The 15,663-nt window shown below is 33.5% G+C and overlaps 1 protein-coding gene across 9 annotated transcripts; it reads right to left on the bottom strand.

Moving 5' to 3' along the window:
* Positions 1-8,698: 8,698 nt before the first annotated feature.
* LOC131595745 (heat shock 70 kDa protein 16-like) lies at positions 8,699-14,050 on the bottom strand. Of its 9 annotated transcripts, none has more exons than XM_058868205.1 (5): positions 13,651-14,049; positions 13,400-13,558; positions 13,066-13,177; positions 12,764-12,846; positions 8,701-9,868 (listed from the first exon to the last, which is right to left on the bottom strand). In XM_058868205.1, the coding sequence occupies exons 2-5, from the start codon at positions 13,448-13,450 to the stop codon at positions 9,641-9,643; spliced, it is 474 nt and encodes a 157-aa protein (XP_058724188.1). In that variant the 5' UTR covers positions 13,451-13,558; positions 13,651-14,049; the 3' UTR covers positions 8,701-9,640. The 9 variants fall into 9 exon arrangements, 5 of the variants coding, with proteins under 5 accessions (XP_058724188.1, XP_058724191.1, XP_058724190.1 ...); XM_058868206.1 differs by adding an exon at positions 11,501-11,640 and having other exon boundaries at positions 8,703-9,868; positions 13,400-14,050; XM_058868209.1 differs by adding an exon at positions 11,501-11,626 and having other exon boundaries at positions 8,705-9,868; positions 13,400-14,049.
* Positions 14,051-15,663: the final 1,613 nt, after the last annotated feature.

Genomic DNA, 15,663 nt, shown 5'->3' with positions numbered 1-15,663 from the left:
GGAATTGGGTAACTAAAAGACAGAGCATATATAAAAACTGTGTTATATTATTGAAATTGCGTACTTACAAAAGAAAAGAAATTCCCTTTATATAGGGATACCAAGGCTTACTATTTAAGCCGGTAAGAGCTACCTATGATAGCCGGTTACAACAAACAAAAATGAATTATTAATGCCGGGTACACAATGGGCCCCATCGTCACAAAAATAATTCACAATAAAACAAACTATCTTACAAAAGCAGAAAATATTCTTTCATTATTCCAACAAAAGATGCTTGCATGGTCCAAGAAAAGATGCTTGCATGAGCCTTCTTCTAAGATAAGATTCTTTCTTATCTTTGCTTTTGTCTTTAGCATTGTTTTTTTCCATAAGATAAGATTCTTAACTTTTGATTTATTTATTGTTTTTTGAAATGGCCGACAAGATAAGATTCTCTCTTGTCAATTTATCTTTGTCTTGAGATTCTATTATCTTTTTGCTTTTTCCTTGCCTTTTGGGCCATAGATTGGATCAAACATTCCTCTAATAGGGGATTGGACTACAATTTACAAAGGAAGAAAAATGCAGCAATTATCTGCATCTTCATCAAAAAAGGAAGATATTGCTTCCTCTTCTAATAAAAATACATCCTACAAGGAAGTTGCGGTTAATAACCCTTCTCAAGAACAACTGGATTATTTTGAAAATCCAGTAACTGAAAAAATCGTGTATATTGATGAAGAAGATATTAAGATAAATCCAAATTATGGATGGTCTATCAAAACGAGATACCTCGAATCACGAGGATATCCAGGTCTTCATGGAAAATCTAGGCCTCACCTAGAAATTCTTTTGACTCTTACCGAATCGGTAACAATTACTCACCACTACCAAAACAATAATCCTGAAAGTTTTATAAACTTCCGCACATGCCATATTAATAAAATCTTGTTACCAAGAGAATGGGGTCTCAACCCAAATGGTGAAAAGGCAATAAGAATTGCTGAAGGAAAGTATATCTACTTTAATTATTGGGACTATGTCCAAGTTTTTACTCAAGCTTTTTATTATCAAAATCCTAAGAATAAGCATTCTTGGTTTTTCTCAATTAATCGAGAAATAATTAATAGACTCGTACCAAATTGGTTTTACGAATGGTGGACTAAATTTGGTCCGTCTTTGGAAATTTTACCCAAAGAATTACTTGATTTGTACAATCCGTGGTGTGATAATAGTCCACTTATCATAAATATTTTATCAGATAATTTAATCACAGGACAATGTCCATTTATGTTCTTTGCCAAATTTCAGATTCCTTGGATATGGAGATGGTCTATCACCATATCTCAAGATAAATTCAACATTCCCATTTTAGAAAGAAATTTCTTCTATAAATGGTGGAACAAGAAGAGTTTTGAAGAAATCCAGAATGAAATTATTCTGATTTAAGCAGCTATAGCTGAAGATCAAAACAATAAAGTCAAAGAACAAAGCTCCCAACAAATGTCTATGGGAAACTAGAAGAACTTCTTCCAGTGAAAATATCAAAATGATACGGAAGGAGAAATTATGGTTAGAACTTTGGATTATATGAAGAATCAATTCTTCTCCACTTTTCCAACAAAAACATCAAAAAATGAAAATTCATCTATGAAGACTAGCTCTTCTTGGGATCAATGGATTCCAACAATTTTGATTGTTTAGCAAGAGAAGCCCAAGCAGAGGACCCTACTGCAGAAGATTTTTGGGATGCAATGATCCAATCTATGGCCCAAAAGGCAAAGGACAAAGCAAAGAGATAATAGAATCTCAAGATAAAGAGAAATGGACAAGAGAGAATCTTATCTTGTCGGCCATTTCAAAAAACAATAAATAATTCCAAAGTTAAGAATCTTATCTTATGGAAAAAAACAATGTTAAATACAAAAGCAAAGATAAGAAAGAATCTTATCTTGGAAGAAGGCTCATGCAAGCATCTTTTCTTGGACCATGCAAGCATCTTTTGTTAGAATAGTGAAAGAATATTTTCTATTTTTGTAAGATAGTTTGTTTTATTGTGAATTATTATTGTGACGATGGGGCCCATTGTGTACCCGGCATTAATAATTCATCTTTGTTTGTTGTAACCGGCTATCCTAGGTAGCTCTTACCGGCTTAAATAGTAAGCCTGTGTATCCCTATATAAAGGGAATTTCTTTTCTTTTGTAAGTACGCAGTTTCAATAATATAACAAAGTTTTTATATATGCTCTGTCTTTTAGTTACCCAATTCCATTAAAATACTTAAAATTCCGATCCTGCTTCCGCTGAGTTACACTTCTGGTATATATATATATATCCCCAATTACTAACTTAAAAAAAAACCTCTATCACAATATTCTATATATATAAATATATATATATATATATATATATATATATATATATATATATATATATATATATATATCCCCAATTACTAACTTAAAAAAAAACCTCTATCACAATATTCTACATTTTTCTTATAGTTAAACTTGAAAGAGATATTCATGTAAATTGCAAAGCTGAGGCAAATCAAAATGTTTTGGACAAATGAGTAAATAAAAAAAGTTTTACAGAGTTTCAGCTTCAGCACCACAAACACTACACATCAAAAGTAAATAGCATTCTTTACCAGCAAGCTTGTCATGGGTTGATATTTTTGTGCCAAAGTCTCCAAGCTAGTAAAATTGAGTTGGAAGAATGCAACATTCATCGTTTGCTTTTTATAATTTGATCTTTGGGTTGAAAATATTTACGATGTACCCGCCAGCCAGGGAAAACCTGTAGCGTACCGTATAAAAATTTTCAAAGTTTTATGCGGTACGCTACAGGTTTTCCCTGGATGGCGGGTACATCGTAAATATTTTCAACCCAAAGATAAAATTATAAAAAGCAAAAGATCAATTTTGCATTCTTCCATCTCAATTTTACTAGCTTGGAGACTTTGGCACAAAAATATCAATCCATGACAAGCTTGCTGGTAGAGAATGCTATTTACTTTTGATGTGCAGTGTTTGTGGTGCTGAAGCTGAAACTCTGTAAAACTTTTTTTATTTGCTCCTTTGTCCAAATCATTTGGATTTGGCTCAGCTTTGCAATTGACATGAATATCTCTTTCAAGTTCAACTATAAGAAAAATGTAGCATATTGTGATAGAGTTTTTTTTTAAGTTAGTAATTGGGGATATATATATATATATATATATATATATATATATATATATATATATATATATATATATATATATATATATATATATATATATATATATACACACACACCAGAAGTGTAACTCAGCGGAAGCAGGATCGAAATTTTAAGTATTTTAATGAAATTGGGGGTAACTAAAAGACAGAGCATATATAAAAACATTGTTATATTATTGAAATTGCGTACTTACAAAAGAAAAGAAATTCCCTTTATATAGGGATATAAAGGCTTACTATTTAAGTCGGTAAGACACTACAAGAAATCCTCTCCCCAGTGACATATTTTAGCGACGTGGAAAACACGTGGCTCATTATTTCCAGTAGCGACGTGCAAAACACTTCGCAACATGTTTTTAAATTTTAAATAACTTTATAGCCATAAAGTAATGAGAAGTCAGCCATTGGGGTATGTGAAAAAAGTTGCGACGTGGGATACACGTCGCTACATTAAGTTTATAAATTAAAATATAAAAAGTTGTAACGTTCACATGGGGGAAGATTCAAATTTTAAAAAATTTAGTTGTGACGTTACAAACACGTCGCAACATTTAGAAGGAAAACACAACGTTACACTGTAGTGACTAGGTGACAGCATTGTAGGCTGAGACATTAATTAAATGTTACCGTTTTCATGTTGTGACGTGAGTCTCACGTGGCAAATAGCGATGTGATTCTCACGTCGCTACATTGTGTATTTATGTACTCATTTCAATTCACTCCACAACCATTCATTAGATCAACATAATTTATTTTATTTTTGTTTGCTCTCCAAAACCAGAACCCCAAAATATTCACAACCAATTCAATCCCAAATATTTTTCACAAATTTCACATTTTCTTATATCAAAGGTAAGGTTACATCAGTATTTTTTTACAATTTCGTTCTATATTCATACTATATTATGTTTTAAATATTCGATTTTTTTTGGTATAGATTTAGTAGATTGAAGAAGGTGGAGTAGATTGAAGAAGGTGGAGTAGATTGAAGAAGAGGTAAGTTATTTTTTTCTAATGTAGTATATTTTTAATAGATTTATTAGGTTATTTTTGTATAGATTTTAAAGAGATAAGTTTTTTTTGTATAGATTATTATGGTGTCGTTTTTTTTTACCTCCCCGTTTCACTTGGGAGGAAGGCACGCTAGACCCTTCACGCAAAATTTGGAAGGAGGGAAGCGCCCGTTGTGGGATGAATTTTGTTTCAGTTCTTCCTACGATAGCACACGAACTTTTTAATTATCCTACGAAAGAGGAAGAGGAAAAAGATCTCAAATAAACCCTAGGAGTTTGCTAAGTATGGGGATTCACCTAGACTAGAAATTCTGGAGTCCGGGAGGTCGGTTATACATAGGGAAGGTTTTAAGCACCCTACATATCCGTAGTACTCTACGGGAATCTTCTCTGTGTCTATGTGTTTGTGTTTGTTGCTAATTGATTGGGAAAGTTTCTCCTTTGTGTTAGGAGAAGGAATTGAACTGATTTAAATGAAAGACAGACTGACTGACTATTTTTGGTTTTTTATTAGCTCGCTGAGATTTCTTGTGAACCTCAGGCCTACATATCCCTAATGGAAGTCAGAGCTTTTTGTAGTTCGGAGAACTAATTAGGGAAATTAATTATTTTTGGTGCCTTGCTTGAAGCTCAAGGTTGAAGCTTGAATTAAATCTCTGTTTACAGTAAAGAGACATGAAGTCATCTCTACAGAGAGGTATTTCTATTATTCCACCACAAACATTAAAAGTGACAGAAAAGCTGAATTCATTTCATTTAAGAGAGGGACCTTACTTGTGTATGTGCAACTATACCAGTCAAATGTCTCTTGAATGAAAGAAAGATTCTCAACCAAATTAGGGAAAGTTACATATGCCTGGGTTAACTGGCCAGAGCATGTCTTTCAAAATCCTAAATGGGAGAAGGATTAAATTAAAATGTAATGTTTGTTTGTTTGTTTGAATGTGGTGAGATAGGAGAAATATCTCTCTATAGAGATAAACTACGTCTATCTACTGTTTGAAAGATTTTATTTTAACTGGCTTGTATGAGGCCCAAGCTTGAGGCTTTTTGATTGATTTTATTGACTCTGGGAGATGACTCCACTGGAAATTAACTTAAACTAAGAAATTTTGTGTTTTGTACAAAGCCCGGAATTGAGGCTGACTCTAGCTGGAGAGTTTTTATTTTATGGATTGAAGGATTCATTTTAGTGTTCTGTACAAAGCCCGGAATTGTGGCTGCCTCTACCTAGGGAGACTCTATTTTGTGCCTTGTACAAAGCCCAAGGTTGTGGCTGACTCTTAGCTAGTGAATACATTGTTTTCTGCCTTGTATGAAGCCCAAGGTTTTGGTTGACTGTTGAGGAAACTGTGTATGGATGACTCTATGGGGAAAAGATCCTAAAGGTTAGGAATCTTTTGACACAAGAAATGTGGTTTATCTGCCTTGTACAAAACCCAAGGTTGTGGCTACTTGATGGTGAAGGACTCACTGGGGAGATTATATTATCTTCCTTGTACAAAGCCCAAGGTTGAGGCTGACTTTGGATAGGGGAAAACCTATGAGTAGGGTTTTTACTCTAAGAGGACTATATGCCTTGTACAAAGCCCAAGGTTGAGGCTGACTTTTGAAAAAGGGAAAGATCTACCAGTGTGGGATCTTTTGACTCAGAGGGGATTTTTGACTCTGTTGAGGATGATCCTATTGTTTAGGAACTAAAGGTTGACCCTACTGAGGATTGTGCTTTTGTTAAGCAGGAATTGATAAATGAAAGACCCAGGTTTGAAGATGGACTCTACTGAGGAATTTGTTTGAGTGATTGACCTAGACTCTATTGAGGAGTTTTGAAGGTTTGAAAGATGATTTTGGAAGCTAACCCTTTCCAGGGAATTATGACTTTAGATGACTGATTTTGGAGGCTGACCCTTTCCAGGGATTTTTGTTAAAATGAAGGAGTGAATGGAGGCTGACCCTTTCCAGATATTTTTGTTAAAATGAAAGAATGAATGGAGGCTGACCCTTTCCAGGGATTTTTGAATGATAGAAGAGTGAATAACTAATTGAGACTTCTTGTTTAAAGCCCAAGATTAAGGCTGACACTGACTGAGGATAGACAGATAGGGATCGTAGACTCTGCTAAGGAGGAAAATTATTGAAGATAAAGATGAGGACATAACTATGGTGGTTATTTGGCCTAGTTTAAGGGTCATTATTGGCCCATGGATTTTGGAGAGTGTGGCTAGGGTTTGATGAGGCTTTTGGCCTAGTTGATGGAGGTTGCCTACACTAGTACAAAAATGTTAATTTACACCTATTTTTTTATTAAATTTACACCCATTATTTTAAAAAAAAAAATTCGGGTGTATATCCACCGGGTGAGAAATGTCTAACGAATTTACACCCGTTTAAAACGGGTGTAAATACTTTTTTAATTACACCCTATTTTAATTAAAATTGGGTGTAAATACGTTATTAATTACACCCCATTTTAAAAATATCGGGTGTAAATACGTTCTACGTTACACCTTATTTTAACAAAAATCGGGTGTAATTACATTTTTAATTACACCCTGTTTTAACAAAAATCGGGTGTAAATACGTTTTTAATTACACCTAGTTTTAATAAAAATCGGGTGTAGATACGTTTTTAATTACATCCTATTTTAATAAAAATTGGGTGTAAATACATGCTAATTTACACCCTTTTTTAATAAAAATTAGGTGTAAATACGTTCTTAGTTACACTCTTTTTAAAAATAATTTACACCCTTAATGAACAAATTTACATCCTATTTTATTATATCATATTTAATAGATGAATTGCAAAAGAAGGATTCAACCTTAAATGCTGATACGAGAATAGATAATGCATTCAATAATAATTTAATATATTAGAAAGGAAAATATATTGATAATATGTGTCATCTATATAGTGCCATCATGTTTGTTATAAATTGTTTTAACTAACTAACTTTACATAGGACTATAAAGTAGATTGTGTGACAGGTTCAAAATGGTTTTCAAACAGTTTCTGAGACCTTATCGGACCAACCAGTGGACTGGTTCATGATTTACCCGTGATTGCTGGTTTCTTGATTCGGCCCTGTGGTCTCTTGTTAAATCATAACCAATTTTTTTGTTAAGGAGAAAACAAAAACACATCCCTCCTGAGTTTAAAAGTTGTCTACTTCTTTGACTAGTTTTCTGCATAGAAAAAACAAACCAAATATATGAGTTAAGAAAACATTGATTAACTTTATCAAACTCTCAGATTACTAAGAGAAAAATTCTAAGAGGAATATATAGCCTAACGACCAAAAAAATTAGAGAAAAAAATAAGCATTTTGTTATATACATTGCATTAAAATTTCAAACCACTGGGACATATATAGCCTAAGAGAAAAATTTCAAACTCTCAGATTACTAAGAGAAAAATTCTAAGAGGAATATATAGCCTAACGACCAAAAAAATTAGAGAAAAAAATAAGCATTTTGTTATATACATTGCATTAAAATTTCAAACCACTGGGACATGTTAGGTTGGTAAAAACTAGAGTACGTACACATGTTGGAGAGACGGACGATTTCTCCATTACAGTGGCGGAGCCAGCGCCCGGCCAGCTAGGGCAGCTGCCCAGGCTCCGTCCGTCAAAACGACATATTCCTAACACGATTCTGCGATTGTGTGGACAAAACGACATATTCCTAACGCGGCTTTTTGATGGAGCAGATGGTATACCTAACTCTTGATTCAAAGAATGACGGTTTCTAACTTCAGGTGAGAATTCGATTTGATTTCGGTTACATCTTCTTCGTCTCTCTTCTTTGATTACTGTTGTGGGATTGTTATTCAATTCTGGTTTGACAATCAGTGCCAAATTTCTTAACGTATTTATCGTTTCGTACTTGCATGCTAAGTGTTTGATGGAATGACCAAACTAATTTCTTTTGTCTCTCTTCTTTGATTGTTGATGTGTGATTGTTGTTCAGTTCTGGTTTCACAATCAGTGCCAAATTTCTTAACGTATTTACCGTTTCGTACTTGCATGTCAAGTGTTCAATGGAATGACTAAACTAATTTTTTAAGTAAATTAAGAACATATTGACATCAAGTAGCAACTAAACATGGACTATACTCTTCTAATAACCATGAAGTAGTTTGAACTAAACATGGCAGTATACTAATTCCTTTATTATTACTAGGATTATAAGCTTTTTCAAAAAAGGATATATGATCCTAAATTCGAAATAACTAACAGGTTGTAAAAACATGTCTTCCTCTAATTTATGAATATTACAGCGGGACTTTTTCTTGTTATGATTTCAGTGTAGTGCTTAGAAAGTTTAACCCCCAAGTTTTTTATAGTTTGATAATATTTTTTTAGGTTCAAGTTAAATAAATGTAATATATAGTGCCAAAGTGGGATCGAATCAATGCATCATTTGACAGGTTGGATTAGCTGCTTTTGATTTGAGGTCTGCCTCACTGAACCTTTCACAATATATTGAAACTAGCAGTTTGTGCGAAAACACGAAGACATAGTTGCATTTCTATTATCCCATTGTTATCGTTGTTCCTCCAAACAAGTCAGCTTCCAATTCTACCAGCACAATTACAGAATTGGTTGATAGATTTTATGGTTCTGACTGAAGCATATTTCATATGGAGTCATTTTTATATGCAGGCAGTGTTGTCCCGTGGTTGTTTCGATGATACAAAGGTGTTATCACATACTTTTTTCCTTTCAAATGAATTCAAGAATATGTAGGATGCTTTAACAAAAAAAATTCTCAGAAATACATTTAAGTTTTATGTTTTAGGTTGCTATCTTAATAAAAAAATTCTAGCTGCGAGGGATCCTTCAGCACTTGGTTTGGACACTTATTACAAGCAATATTATTTGTGCTTCACATTATCAAGTACTTGTAATATAACATGTAATACTAATAACATTGGTGTCATATAATGTCATTTTCTGTATTTTTTTTGCATATTTGTTGCAGTTTCTATCATTTCATTCTTGTACAAAAAGTGGTTATTTTTCCAAAAGTGAATGAAAAATTGCTTGAAAACCTTCAGGTTATGGGATTTCCACAAGCAAGAGCAACAAGAGCACTCTATTATTCTGGTTAGTTTGCATATCTGTTACTATTCGTATAAAAAATTATTATGTCAAATATTGTCCTGGTAGAAAATTAATAAATTATAAAGCCACTGGCGGAGCCGGTGAAAATTTGCCCGGGCTTCATAATTTTTCTGGCTCCGCCACTGCTCCATTATAATAGAATTGCACCAAGAATAATCAAGATAACATTATATATATGAAAATAAAGGTAAAAAAGCTCACGTAGATTTACATGATAAAATATCACACATAGAAAACCAAGAATAGAGAGCATGGACATTTTTTTAACTTCTTCATATTAGCCAAATGTTCTAAAGTGAGCATACCATGAAGGAACTAATTTTGGGAAATGTTCCAGGTGGTAGTTCATATTGTTTCGGATGGAAAGCTTCCAACTGGAAAAAACTAGTTCGCTGGAGTCGTAAAACTGCAGTACTTGGAATCAATTGGCCTTTTGGGAAAATTACACCACTTGATCCTACAGAAATTGGACCTTCATCTAATGCAAGTCCATATGAAAAAGAACTAACATCCTGAACCTGAACAATCATGAGAAATTGCATTAATTTCGAGGAGAACAGTATAACGAAAAGAAGCAGCATTGATCAGAAACAAAAATAATGAAAATTCTATTTTACATCATATATAAAGTAATAACAACAAAAGATAATTCCAAGGCTGAAAATAACCCTTTAAGGATAAACCCAATTTTAATCAGTGTTGTCGATGGCAGAAGGTGGAAATTGGAAATTTGTGATGTGTGTAAAATTTAATCATCACACTGATTCTAATCTGTAATATATATAACAAATATAGAATAAGAATAGACTTAAGAAACACACAAACCTCATAGTCTCTCACACAGTATGTTCTTGCTTCATGTATGAAAAAGCCACATTTAACTAACAAAAAATGTACTAATTAATCATTGAAAAAGTTTCCATATATGTCTTAACAGTCAACTACAGGGACATTTTCATTCTAATTCTATTTAGTTTTAGAGAATCCTCATGATTCAAGAGCTAACAACTACGTGAGGAGCAGCATTTTATAAACAAATAAGTGCACCTTCCTTCATTTGTCACAAATATACAAGTATGTCTCAAAATCTTAGCTTGGCCTATAGAGATTTTATATATGGTCAGAATGGCTTTTATTAGTGAGATAGCATTCTGATATAGAGTAGTTGGTTCTTTGGTTAATGAAATAAGAATGATTTACAATTCAATATTTGCCAAAAGCTTTAGTCGTTATGAGCAGAAAAAGTTGGGATATGGAGCATTTGTTGGTTTCTTGCTCATAGTTGAGTCTTTGCACGGTGTTTAAGCCTTACTTGGTTCCTATACATGGTTGTGAGTACTTAAACTTTTCCTATGTGTGAGTAGTACAAGCATGCATGTCACTTGACAACACTGTACTAAAGAGCTGTGATGCCTGCCATATGTATAGACTCAGCGCAAGCCGGCTTCCAGGTTTTACCCGATTATCAAGCCTTGGCCATTTTGAGGTTGGGCCCAGGAATAGAGAGATGATATTTGCTGATATGCTCAGCGAGAATACTCCGCAACTACAATACCAGGATGCACTCAGATTTTTGGAACCAGAACTCTGCTGTACAACTAGCTTCTGCGATCACAGCCCCAGCTAGACTATATATGTAACCTTATATTAGCTTACCACAGAACAACAGTCAGTTCAAATTCTGCTCACTATAACAACAACAATTGGTTCAAATTCTGCTTGCTATAACAAAGGAAACAACTGGACTGATTCACTTCCCCAAATAGACTCATAGTTGCTGATAAACAATCTACTATACCCTTAACAATCAACAAAAATCAAAGCAAACAACAATAAAGTATTTCAATGTTTTCTCATTTGAACACAATTCTGTCAATCGCAGTCGCAAAAAACAGCGACTTGTTCAAATTTAGCTACACTGCAGCCTATAGTGAATCCATTTGCTGACACTTTGTACGGAACAGCTTATCACAAAACTATAATAATTAGTTCAAATTCCACTGCTTTGCTATGCTATAATAACTCTTGTATAGGCACTATTTGACACAATATTATTTATCATGAAAGCATTACCAAATAAAAGAGAAGAATATAACAACATGTTGAATTTGTAAATTGAAATTTGAGAAAGAAAAGAAAAGACAACTGACCAGTCATTTTGGAAGGAAGAGATGATTGGAATGTGAGAAGGAGGAAGAAGCTTTGAAAAGAGAGCAAGAAAGAAGTAAGCAACCAACAGAATCAATCCGATTGATACCAAAAAGCATCCCCATAATCTGTCAAGTGACGGCTGAGCATGTCATCATAGTTGTTTTCATAAATTTTCTTCCAAACAGTATCATAAGTGCTTATTTTAATAGAGAAGCTTAAATAAACTGATCCAAAGAGATTTATATTCTGAATTTCAATAAGGTTAACAGTAGAGATTTTTGAGGTAAAGAATAGGGCCAGTTTGTTTCAGCTTTAAAAAAATGGATTTTTCCTTGTATTTTTGAAAATAGATTTTCTAAAATCGTTTTTCAAAATATTACAAATTTTTCTATAGTCGTTTTTACTAAAATGAAACACTTAATTTGACATCCTATAACATAAACGTACATAATTGAAGACCAAAACTTAGTCAAAATCATAATTTTTTCAAAAAGTTGTATTTCAAAAATGATTTTTATGAAAATCTATTTGAAATAGCTTCAAAATTATGTGATTTTTTGAAATTTTGATATCCAAATTTTTTTTCCATAAATAGATGAAATACCTAAAATCACATTTTAAGAATAACTATTCAAACAGAATTTTCATTTGAAGCTTTTATAAAAAGTTTCTTTGTAAAATTTTTTTTCACAAAATTTAATAACACTATAAAAATCATTTTTAAAAAAAGCCAAAACAAACGGGCCCATAATCTATAGTTTTTGAGCCAAATGAATCTGACAGTAGATGTTGATGTGATGATTCTTTGGTCTACTATTGAAGACATTGTAACAGAAATACTTGTTGAAAGCACTGGAAATTCTCAACATATGATTGAAGGTAAGATTTTTTGGATCTCAGTATAATGTAATGCCTTAAATAATGTACTTACCAACTAAAGTATAATGTAGTGTACTGATCATATACACTCATGGCTGACTATTAGAAACAAGCTCAAAACTCCATCAAAAAAATAAGAAGAAACAAACTTAATACTTCAATAACTACATACGTGCTTAAATATATGCCTAGATACAGCATGAATGAATATTATATTGTACTAACAAACATCAGAAGGGGTTTGATCATAAAAAATTATTACCATCCTAGACTTCAAAAGAACAAGTAAAACACTTAAATAATCAAGCTAAAACTCTGAATACAAAATTCCAATAATTAGACTAAGTGCTTTGCAGTAGATTTAAGGATAAACAATCACTCACTTCTTTCTTTCTAGGTGAAGGTGCTACTAGTGGCCTGAAACGTGAGTGTGCCAATTGATTATCTGCTTGTTCTAGCTTTTCAGCTGCAACAAAAGAAATATCCCTCCTGAGTTATTCATAATTACAAATCATTCAAATTTGTAACCATTCAAATTATAGATCATTCAAATATCCCTCCTTGTTCTAGCCATTCAAATTACAGATCATTCAAATATCCCTCCTTGTTCTAGCCATTCAAATTTGTAATAAGTTCTAGTACACAAACAAGATCGAGAGTAATAAATTCAATAGAAATTTGTAACCTGGGCTGACAATGTCTTTGAGGAAGAATTTCCACTCATTCAAACCAATATACTCATTGTCTGCTATGATCTTGCCACAAAGATCACTTCCAAGCATTCTTTCATCACTTGGCTTGTAACATTGGTAGCTTAAATAGTTATGTACACACCATAAATTATTTTGATAAGCTCTCACAAAAAATATCACAAGCTGCTATCTAAGTAGATAAACTCATATAAATCAATTCAAACAAAGTCCAAGTTCAATAAAATTCATAAAAAGAACACAAAATTATTAACACATATCCATAGCCAAACCCAATAGAAAAGTTAGTTAGTTAGTTAAGCCATATACCTGATCAAACTGTCTCAAGAGAGCAATTTCATGTTCATTCTTATTCTTCATCTTAGCCTAATACAGACAAAAACTCTGAAACTGATAAACAAACTCATCAACTATATCCCAAAGCCACTGATTCGGCAACTGCATATTCACAACCCCATGAAGAACAACCTGGAACAAAATACACTAATTATCCCACGAATTGATTCTCCAACGAACAGTAGGAGTTAGAAGCGAATACAAGTGGCGAAACCACATCTCACGGTAACAGAGACAGAACACGTGGTCGTTGTCGTTGTACTGAGCGACAGCATCGACGGAGGGCCACAGAGTGTCCTTGATGAGACGCTCCGATAGAGATGGACGACGAAGATTTTGACGGAATCGGGGACGAAGTTGGGGTCGTAACCTAAATCTAGAGATTGGAGTTCGTCATTCGCCATTGTTGAGAGGTGGGTTATGGTTTGGCCGCAAGATGTATCCAAATTACAATTTTTTTAGAGAAGATTAGGGTTTCAGCGTTTGAGAAAAGAATGAAAGATTTGAGAAGATTAAAATTCTACCTGCAATATTTTTGGATTTGGGAGAGAAAGGGTGTTTTGATGGTAGAGAATACAAAGTTTGTGTGGTTTGTTAATCGGTTAGATTAATCCATTTACTCAATATTCAATTAATTAGTTACTAATATTAATATTTGAGCTATGCTATATGTCACGAAAAAATTGCTCACGAAATATCACGAATACGCTTTTTATATATCGGTGATCTAGTTTTCATCTTTTCATAATAAAAAAGGACTACGTTTATCAATATAAAATCCACCGTCATAGCTCACTCTAATTGCTAGTCTATGAAAAGCTAAAAGCTAGATCACTTTAACTTTTCTCATATTTGTTCTTGAAATGTTTGTTTTGATATGCATCATTTTGAAAAGACAGATTAATTAATTAAATAATACAAGTGGTGCATGCATATATATAATACATTCGCGAGAAATTCTTGAAATGGTGTTTCGTGACATTAAGCATTTCTGCTTACTAACATTCCCAGTGATAGTGAAATACATGGTGCTGTCATGAACCTTAATTCTAATTCTGCCCCTGGCCCGGATGGTTTTAGTGCTTTTTTCTTTCAAAAGTACTGGAACATAATTGGTAGGGATGTTATTAATGCTGTGAATCAGTTCTTCATTCAGGATTGGATCTTGCCCAATTTTAATTCTAACACTTTAATCCTTATTCCAAAAATTAATGAGCCTAATAACATCAATCACTTCAGACCTTTAGCCATTGCTAACTTCAAATTTAAGATTATTTCTAAGATTTTGGCTGACAGAATTGCTTGTATTCTTCCCTCCTTGATTTCCAAAGAGCAGTTTGGTTTTGTCAAGGGCAGGAACATTAAAGACAGCATTTGCTTGACTTCTGAAGTCATAAATCTTCTGAACAATAGATGCTTAAGTGGCAATGTTGCCTTGAAGATAGATATCTTCAAAGCTTTTGATACTATTAGTTGGGATTTTATCCTTAAAACTTTGGCTTGCTTTGGATTTTGCTCTAAATTTTGCAGTTGGATTAAAACTCTTCTGAATTCTGCTAATATATCTATTGGTTTAAATGGTAAGCAAGCTGACTTCTTTAAATGCTCTAATGGAGTTAGGCAAGGTGATCCTTTATCTCCCCTTCTTTTTTGTTTGGCTGAAGATGTTCTGAGCAGAGGTATAACAAATTTAGTTGAAACTAACTCTATAAATCTGATTAAGGCTAACAGAAACTATTTAGTTCCTTCTCACACTCTTTTTGCAGACGATATTATGATTTTTTGCAGAGGGGACATCAAGTCCATTACTGCCATTGCTACTCTGCTGCAGGAATATGCTTCTTGTTCTGGCCAGCAGTGTAACAGTCTTAAGTCTATCATTTATGCTGGTGGCCTATCCTTGGGGAGATATGATTTTTTGGCCAATATTATTGGTTTCACTAAGGCTACTCCTCCTTTTATGTACCTAGGTGCTCCTATCTTTGTTGGGAAACCTAAACTCATGCATTTCTCGTTTGTTGCAGATAGGATCAAAATTAAATTAGCTGGATGGAAAGCAAAGCTCCTCTCCATGGCTGGCAGACTTCAACTGCTCAAGTCAGTGATTCTTAGCACCATGGTCCACTGCATTTCGGTGTATAGCTGGCCTAGTGCCCTCTTGAAGAAGATCAATTCTTGGATGCGCAATTTCCTGTGGAGTGGTAACTTGGAACAAAGGAAAATGGTTACGGTGGCGT

This window comes from Vicia villosa, linkage group LG4 (genome assembly GCF_029867415.1).
Source record: "Vicia villosa cultivar HV-30 ecotype Madison, WI linkage group LG4, Vvil1.0, whole genome shotgun sequence".
Taxonomy (NCBI): Eukaryota; Viridiplantae; Streptophyta; class Magnoliopsida; order Fabales; family Fabaceae; genus Vicia; species Vicia villosa.
This window is presented reverse-complemented; position numbering and strand designations above follow the sequence as displayed.

Bases quoted from the DNA above. Each gene is read 5' to 3' on its own strand.
- LOC131595745 (XM_058868205.1), bottom strand. From the start codon at position 13,450: ATGAAGAATAAGAATGAACATGAAATTGCTCTCTTGAGACAGTTTGAT. The intron at 13,178-13,399 runs GTATATGGCTTA...CAATGTTACAAG, and splicing joins TCTTGAGACAGTTTGATCAG to CCAAGTGATGAAAGAATGCT. The intron at 9,869-12,763 runs GTGAGTGATTGT...ATGATTGTTCAG, and splicing joins CTTCACCTAGAAAGAAAGAA to GTTCAGGATGTTAGTTCTTT.